Source organism: Vipera berus (assembly GCF_964194415.1).
Source record: "Vipera berus genome assembly, chromosome: 12".
NCBI lineage: Eukaryota > Metazoa > Chordata > Lepidosauria > Squamata > Viperidae > Vipera > Vipera berus.
In genome coordinates, this window is record NC_138215.1 from 19370459 (window position 1) to 19379867 (window position 9409).

General features: G+C 44.3%; 1 protein-coding gene across 1 annotated transcript; it reads right to left on the reverse strand.

The window, feature by feature from the left end:
- Nucleotides 1-4913: 4913 nt before the first annotated feature.
- On the reverse strand, nucleotides 4914-9015 carry CIMAP1C (ciliary microtubule associated protein 1C; the record flags this gene model as incomplete). The annotated part of the gene is made up of 4 exons (XM_081336997.1): nucleotides 4914-5392; nucleotides 6319-6432; nucleotides 7834-7944; nucleotides 8886-9015. 4 exons carry the CDS (start codon nucleotides 9013-9015, stop codon nucleotides 4914-4916), a joined length of 834 nt encoding a protein of 277 aa, XP_081193123.1.
- Between the last annotated feature and the right edge of the window lie 394 nt (nucleotides 9016-9409).

Below are 9409 nucleotides of genomic sequence, written 5' to 3' on the forward strand. Positions count from 1 at the left end.
AACTGCCGCTCCGAATCTTTCTCACTGCATTATTTTTACCCTATTCTCATTCAGTCTGAGGGAGCAGAAGTGGCTTTTGATGTCTTCCCCCCTTCCCCACCCCCTCAAGGAGACAAAAAATTCTGCCATGCTGAAGAAATTTCCGGAGCCTAAGAGGGAAAAGGGAGGTTTCAAACCAAGGCAGAGGAGGAAGAGTTAAGACTTTTCAGCCTTACCGCCAGTGAGTCCTCAGTCCATCCATTAGGAAGTCCATGTGAAGTGAGATCAAACAGCTTGCCATCCCTCTGCCTTAAAGCATCACTAATTAATGAGAGCTGGAATATATATTTCACCTAATTTCTAGGATTCTGCAATCTAACTCTTCCCCCTCCCCTCCCTCCCCCCCCCCCGCGTTAAACCTGATTAATGAGATCTTGTTTGCTTGGTTTTGCAAGACCATCCTCAAGTTCCTTCTCAGAAGAAGCGATGTTCTTCAAAGGCAACATTTGCAGTATGCATTCCTCTCTCTAGAACGCTGCAACCCCCTTGGCTTCTCCTGCTTCAGCTGAAGCCCAGGAGAATTCCCCTTAGGGAGCTCTCACGTGGTCTTTCAGATGAGGAAGAGGGACAGCCAAGCAGATGAGGTGATACCTAGCTAGTTCAATCTAGGATGTCACATTCTTTCTAAGATTTCTATCTGGCTAGAGATGGAGCAGCTCAACTAGACTGCATGGCCAATACTCAACTGCTCAGGGACTTCTGATGATCACCATCCTGACCTGGGGTAAGGGGCAGGATGTCTGTGAAGATTCTCCATCGTCCAGGTCATGGTTGTCCCAAAGGTGCCTTTTCAGGAGGCAACTGGACTTTCTTGTTTTTCTTTGAAGATGTTTTGCTTCTCATCCAAGAAGCTTCTTCAGCTCTGACTAGATCCTTCCATTCCCCACCATCCAGTCAGAGCTGAAGAAGCTTCTTGGATGAGAAGTGAAATGTCTTCAAAGAAAAACAAAGGAAGTCCAGTTGCCTCCTGAAAAAATCACCTTCAGGATAAGGGGCAGGAACTGGTATAGCCCAGGGCACCAGCCTACCCCCATTGCTGTCATGGTGGCTTCCGTAATGGCTGGCACCATCTTCCTGCTTCTCCTCCTGGGGTCTCCTCAAGCAACTGCAATTGGAAGATTCAGCTTGAGACAGTCTCTGGTCAGTAGCAGCAACAGTTGGTGCTTCTTCTCTTTCTCCCCCAGCTTTTTCTTATTGTGCTATCTCTAAACCTTCAGCAGTTCCTGAAGCCAGCTCTTTAATGGCCCTGCTTTACAATAGTGTGCATTGTGAAATTCTGCAGTGTTAATCAAGCCAGTCACGGCTCAAATCATCGATTTGATTCAGCGAAATGATCCAATTTGATTGACTGTTCATCTTAGGCATTCAAATGAAATCAAGTTGATTTCATTTGGATTCTGAATTGATTTTCCCCCTCCCCCCCCCCCAAAAAAAAGCTGTTTCGGTCCAAGGGCAGAAGTGTGCACATCACTCGGCTCAATCCAATTCAATCCGACGCTTTAAACTGACTTTCTGATTTGGAGAATCGGAGCAGAACAGCAATGCAGTCCCAAAATCACCTTTGAATCAAATCAAATCTCCAAGTACCATACATGCACAGCCTTCCTTAAAACCCAGGGCTTTAAAGCAAATCCTTAGTTTTATCTATGGGGGGGGGAATAGCAGAGCAGATGAAATTCTAGAGAAGCTGATTTAGGAAAGGGATTTTCCTTGACTCCATGGATGGCAGGAGAAAACCAGTGTAGGAGAATGTTTGCTAATATATGGCCCGTAAGTCCAAAATCCTATCCAGAAGTGGTCTAATGGCAACCCGGCAGTTGTAAAACCGACTTTGGGGAAGTTGTGATGGGTATGGAAGTGAAGGTAAGGCAAGATCCTCATTCACACCCTAGAGTGTCTTCTAATTCAACCACAAAGAAGAGGGGCGTCAACCCATTCTCCAAAGCACCTGAGAGCTGGACAAGAAGCAAAGGATGGAAACTAATCAAGGAGAGAAATAAGGAGAAATTTCCTAAGTGTGAGAACAATCATCCAGGGCCCCTTCCGGCTCTATTCTTGCATCATGCCAGTTACTAGTGAGAAAATGGCCAAAGAGAACTCAAGGTCAACATTAACCATGGACTAGAAGGAAGCAACATCAACATGTTAAGAGTGGAGAGTTGGCACATTGTATTTTGACCAATTAACTCCAACCGACTTCCAAAAACTCCTCACTTCCCCTTCCTTCTTCTTGTTCTTCATCCTTCTTTACTGGATGGTCAAAATCCAGCAGACCCACATCCAAGGAAAATTACGGCCCCTCCTAACAATTTGTGGCTTTGGAACATGGCTGACATCCTCATGCAGTTGCATAACTATTGAGCATAAACCTGCAAAGTTTTCCAAAAGGAACAGGATCCAACAACATCTAGCCTGTATATTTAGTGGGAGGTTTCTCTATAGTATTACTTCATTTAGGAACAGATTCAGTCATTTTTCCCCCAAAGTGTTTTTTGACACAAAGTTCAGTACATTATACAGAGTAAGGATGTGCAGTCCATTGATCCTTCATGATCTTCTCTTTCTCTTTCTCTTTCTCCTTCTCCTCCTCCTCCTCCTCCTCCTCCTCCTCCTTCCTCACCATCATGGTCATCATTGTATTCATCTTTTCCACCATCTGATAATGCATAGTTCTCTGTTCATTTTTCTCTGGGCCATAAGATTATTTAAAATTGATAAATAGGTGATAGACAGGGAGACAGAAATATGAGTATGCATGTGTACATATATTATGCAACTAATCCCAATTTGTGATGTTCAGTTGCTCTGCAATCAAGATCTATGATGGTAAATAAGAACCCAACGAAGTTCACCAAAGGCACACACATCTACGGAGTTTATTTCCTAAGTGTAACACTTTATCTGGCACACTTAAATGCGTCTTTTGTACTTGCAAACACCTTCCCTAATGTGTGCAGGCAGGATTTGAATATTCCAAGTGCATTCTCATGAATGTGCAAGAGTGAGGTATCCCACGGCAAAGCTTTTTCTCTCAGACTTGAAAATATGCTTTATGGAGTAGAGACTTTGTATTTCTAGAGTCTTGGGTATGAGAAGGAAAGCAGCTGGAAGCTTGGAGAATTAACATAAGGGTTGGAGAGTTCAAGGCCGAAGAAAAATATCTTCGGAGGAAGTCTTCCATGACAAGCCATGTTGATTTATATCAGACATGTCAAACACAAGGCCCGGGGGGCCGGATCCGGCCCGCAAAGTGGTTTCATGTGGCCCGCGAAGCCATCCTGGAAACAGTGAGGGAACGGCCCCCATTGCCTTGGCCCTGGCCCAGAGACCCTCCTTCTGCCAGAGACCCTCAGATCTGTCCCACTCCTGCCCAGGCCCCCATAGGCACCCTTGATGCCAACGATGTAGAGCTGGCCACGCCCACCCAGTAGGCCATATGCACTCTAGCCACGCCCACCCAGTAGGCCACGCCCACCCAGGTCACACCCACCCAGCCCCCTGAGGGCAACCGCCATGCTGATGCGGCCCTCCATGAAATTGAGTTTGACACCCCTGATTTATATGAAGAAAACAGAAAGAAAAACAAGTTGGCAGGTCCGAGGGCGACCTTCTTCTCTAAGTGTAGGACAATGAGAAATTTCAGTAATGGAAACATGCAAAGTCTAATTTCTATGATCAGCATTATTGTCATACCAAGAGAGGCACCTAAAAAGGGCCAGAACCAGGTGAACTTTTCAGAACAAGATTCGGGACACAACTGGTGAGTCCAACCACCCCAATTCTGAATTAAATCAAGATAGCTTAGTTCCCAGATAAGGTCAATGTGAATTCCACCCATGGAGGATTTGATGAACCATGGGGTGACATCGGATGGAACATAAATAACTAAAGAATAAGGTTGGCTTGGGATACTGTGCTGTCCTTTCTTTCAGGATTTGCATTTCTGGGCAATCACAGAATAAACACTGGCCCATCCCTTTACCTTGGGGGTGGGGGGCTATTTCTGCAGGCTCTGCTCTCTCCTTGTTTTCTTGCCATGTTGGGTTGCTATCACCTACAAAAGGTAGAGATTGTGGAAGCTGTCCAGATTTAGTCCAAAATCGTAAGACGAGGGTGCCATCTTCTGGACAAGGTCTGTAATCCAAACAGTAAACTTCATATTGTATATTCCTTGGTGTTGAGTGTACTTTCTGAACTACAATTTCCAGGAGGCCAAGGCAACTTGGCTAATGGTGTGGGATGCTGGGAAATGTAGTTCAGCATCTTCTTGTAGTTCAACTTTTGGGCATGCAGATAGCCCCAAGTTATTATTGTTATTACTCAACTGATGTTTATGTATTTAGACAGAACCTTAAGATGAAACAATTCAATTCAATCTCTAGATTAAATAATCAAATTCCTTCCCCGAAATGGACAGCAGAACCCAAGGCCCAGGAGAACCTCTGCACCAAAGAAGGCATGCTACCAACTTATTATCTACAAATTATTTTATTGCACTTTAAATAATCACAGAAAAAGGACAATTTGTCTCGCTTCTCTTAAGAAACCTTTTCCAACCATAAATCCACAGGGAAGGGAAAACAATAGATAAAGTCACTTTCTTGAAAAAAATATTATCATTAGATTCCAGAAGGATGAGAAAGAAGACAGGAAGAAACTTGGACAGGATTTTGCAAAGGAGAACTTTGCTTCCATAGACTGAAAAATGACCCGCAGCTCCAAAAGAACCATCATCCACAACTCCTTAACACACACTCTCACCTCACCCTGCCCAGCAGCTGCTTTGAACCTAGCACACGAAGCTCTCCCGGGATGAGACCTTCGGCATCTGAACCTTGCTGAAGATCTTCTTGTCTTCCACTTGTGGCCCACGCTCATTCCTGGATAAGGCAAACCGTAGGCGTGCCATGGGCATATTCGGAGTGGCGAATGCCCAGACTGAAGCACGGGGCTCTGGGCTTGTGGAGGGTGACCCGTTCTGCGCTATAGTCCAGCGGGCCCGGCGTATGCTCCTTGCTGGAAGGAATGAACCTTTGAGACATTGTATAGGAAGGCTGATGTCGCAAGTAAACATCTGGCTCTGGAATAGTGTAGGCGGCTGGACCAGGCCCTTTCCTCACCACATAATCTCGTCCGGGAGCAATGGAAGTGATCGACAGGCAGGGAGCTGCCCTTTTATTGGGCACCTTGGTGCCCACAGTCCCAGGCAGTGCATATTTGTTGGGAGCTGGAGTTGGGTTATTCAGCCAATAGGGCGTTCGAGCACCTATGGTATACACTGGAGCATTCGGTTCATCAATGGGGTGCAACTTCTCCACGTGATACTCGTTCGGAGCGGGAGTTGTCTCTATAGCTAGGAAGCCGGAGAATATTATTATTATTATTATTATTATTATTATTATTATTATTATTATTATTATTATTATTATTATTATTATTATTATTATTATTATTATTATTATTATTACTATTGGCAATGACTCTAAGGGAATAACAGAACTGGAAGGGACCTTGGAGGTCTTCTAACCCCCTGCGCAAGCTCTGAAATGAGACGGGGTCTTCTGCTTGAGCTGTGTGTTGGATTCGAAGACCTCCAAGGTCCCTTCCAACTCTGTTATTCTGGAATCCTGCAATCCCATTTAAAAGAACGATCCTAGTTCCTGTAAAAGAGGAGAGCCTTGGTGGAGCAGTGGGCTAATGCCTCCTTAAGTAACACCAGCTGCCTGCAACTAGTGCAGGTTCGAGTCCCACCAGGCTCAAGGTTGACTCAGCCTTCCATCCTTCCGAGGTAGGTAAAATGAGGACCCAGATTGTTGGGGGCAATTAAGCTGACTTTGTAATAATGCCGCTTGGTGGGGGGGGGCGAAAGCCCTAATAAGCAGGCATATACATAGAATGAAGGCTATTGCTAAGCACATTGATTTGTGCTTTAGATTGTAAGCCGCCCTGAGTCTTCGGAGAAGGGCGGGATATAAATGGGATTTTTAAAAAAACAAAACACTTAGGTCTGTTGTTGGAACTAGTAATGAGGCCAAAGGAAGTGAATGTGGGGATTCCCCATCTTGACTAAGATTGAGCTTGGCGTTCCCAAGTTTTTTCAGAACTCTTGACGAACAGCATAGCAAGAAGTTACGTATCTTTTCATCGCAACCATGATTTCGAAGACTGGCCACTTTTGACATTGGCTGGGAAAAGGTTTGTTTCATTCTCAGGATTTTTTCTCTCCCCCCATAGCTTCACCCGGTCCATCAATGGAAGCATCTGCTACTTGCAACTTACTTGTGCTCTTTCCTCGCTGTTGCATGAAGAATGATACCGGCCTCCATATCCCTAAGCGGGAAACACTAGGATCCACATAGTAACAAGGCCCAGGGCTCTCCAGCACCATGACTGCTTGCAAAGGAAAGAAGAATTGTCTTAGGAAGCCAGACCTGGCTTTCTGGATTACTTCATGTGGTTCTAATGACCATCCATTTATCTAGCTACCAAAATGCTTGAGGAAGCAGGAAAGGCCGCTTTCCAAATAATCTGGTCACAGTCTTTCAGGAGGCAATTAACTTCTAGCTGGGCTACCGTCCTAAAACTGCAGATTCGGGAAATGAATGAATCAAAACGGCTCTTTATGAGTCATCTGCTCAAGAAAGGAAACCACTCAGTCCACTCAACTCCCAGCAGGTGGCCATCCAATCTTTTTATCAACTTCTAGCAAGGAGAATCGAGCATTTTCCCAGCCCTTTAGAAAGTCTGCTGTAATAAATTCTCAGTAGGACTTTATTTTCGAAACGATTTTGGGAAAATAGCCACTGCTAATCATCAAAAGATATGGAACACAGGGCTTCAATATTATACCACTTTCTTACTCAGTTGCCAAGTCCAACTGAACATCCCGTTTAAATCAATATGGACTGCTCTCACCCACAGATCCCTGATTATTCTGATCAGTCTTCCAATTGTTTGTGAACTGCAGCTCCTGTCAACCCTTAGCATTAGTCAAGCTAGGAATTGCTGGTGAGAACTAAAGTTCAACAGGTAGAGGGGCCACAGGTTGATCATCCTTCACTTAGATCACTCCAAACCTGGCAACTTTAAGACTTGTGGACTTCAACTTCCAGAATTGCTAACTGAGGGATTCTGGGAATTGAAGTCCACAAGTCTTAATGTTGCCAAGTTTGGAGACCACTAACTGAGATAAACTCAGAGGTCTTTCTCCAGGATTTCAGCCATGCAAGATTTGGTTATGAATAAAGGCCACTTCAATCATAACCTCATTACACTGAGAATGCCTTCTGAAGAAGCCCCAACGGAGTCTTCCACCATGTCCTTAAGACCTCATTTTCTCTAAAGCGTTGAAAAGAGCCACTTAGAATGTGTGAATTGCGTCATTGATCTGATTTCATTCAGGATTAGTTGAAGATTCTGTTTGAAATACATATGACAGAAAGGTTTGGCACTGTATGTTTGCTTCTGGACTGGGTCTTTTAAGCCCCCAAAGTCCTATTTTGATTTTTGCTATGAAGGTGAGAATAACAGAATGTAGTTTATTTCCTGGGCTATTACTCCCATTCAAATGGAGACTTTTTTAAAAAAAAAGAACAAAGGCGTTTTGGTCACAGATCTTCTGAGTTCGGTTCATTTTGGGCCTGAAAACATAGTACATCTCAGGAATACAAAGTGCACAATACAGGCAAAGTTTGCTTGGTGTGGTGATTAGGACACATGCATTCATGATTAGCATGAATCAATAAGAATCCTTTGTAAGTTTCTTTAGGATCCAGAATCCTTTTCTCTGCTTACATTTTGGGCTGGACTTCACCCGCATGGTAAAAGCTGGCTCAGCATACTTAGTGCAGTCGTGATTCTTAATACCAGTACAAGGTTGTCGGTTATACTTCCCAGGTCCTGGACCTAAAATGGAGTCAAAACCATCAGCTGATCATGGAACTCACAACCAGAGAACCAGAGAACGCTTTCCTAGAAACACAACAGGACAAGTGTAGTCACACTCAAAGTCTTGGCAGAAAGCAACAGGAATTGATCTGATCATTCTTTTTAGGGAGCATCATCCAAGTTCTCTAGGGAACATCTCACTTTTCCTGCAAGCTCAATTTTGGCAACACTGTGCCCTGTTGGGTCATCATTTCAGAGATATTTCCTTATCTAAACAAATAAACAGAATGACCAAAGACAAGCAAAAATCCAGTGGGAGCAAGAGTGACTTCCAACTTCCCGCTGGCTTCCCCATTGACTTTCCTTGTGAGAATCTGGCAGGGAACATTGGAAATCTTCCCTGCCCTTCCCTTCCCTTCTTGGCAGGCAGATAAGTGGCTGCCGCTAGATGGGGAAGGAAATGAGGGATTGCATGACTGGCTGGGAAACTGTCACAGAATGTCAAAAACAAAGATCACAGCAGCAGTGCAACAGCAGCCAGTAGCACTGAAGCAGCCACAACTTCCCCAAATTTCATTCCCTCAGGAGTCATGGGTCCCAGATTGTGGCTTCCCATTTGAGGTACCTTGATTAAAAAATTGTTGCCCTATAATGCACTGTTCTTCCCAGTTAGAAGTCACAATGAGAGTTGTATTAGTCTATAGTATGGTATGCTTTCCAGAAAATAAACATGATATCTCCTTTCCTTTTCCTGTACTTAGTTTGTTAGTGGTCTCATCCCATAATTCTGAGCTGGGCAGATGAGGTGAATGCACAAATAAAGCAGTGGGCTAGATTGGGTCCAATGGCTGCAGGCTGACAATTCTCTATTTGTGGAGACATCAAGTCTCTCGTCTCCTGATCATTAGGAACACTCTTCTATTTCATCAGCTTTTCTTTTCCCATGGCACCCAACTCACCTTTATATTTGGCACTGATTAAGGCGTACTTTTTCGGTCCAACTGGTGCTGTAGCTGGATTCGGAGACGAACCAGGCTTGATGAAGTAGGTAACTTTCTGATCGCTTTTTTTCAATGCAGATGTTGCCATTGGAATAACAACGCTACGCTCTGCGAGGAGGGAGGTTGTAAGTAATGCACCACTAAGTTCCCTGTGCATAAAATGAAACTGAGATGACTTGAGTACATGCAGATCTGGAACCCCAGAAGCTGGGGTCAGGGCAGAAGGGATCAACAAAAGCAAGATGACAGCCAGAATGCTGATCAAATCCTCACCCGACACAAAAGATTTGGGCTTCCTTAACTGCCCCTTGACTCCACCCAATCTCCAAGTAATTGATTGAGTTCATTACAAGATGCAAATCTTTCATTATAAGCTACAGATATGGGCCGGGCACCCTGGAATCAAGTAGTAACTGTCTAGTCTAGGATAGTTCAGATACGTTGAAGATCAGTTCAGATAAATGGACGATGAATGTAGATAA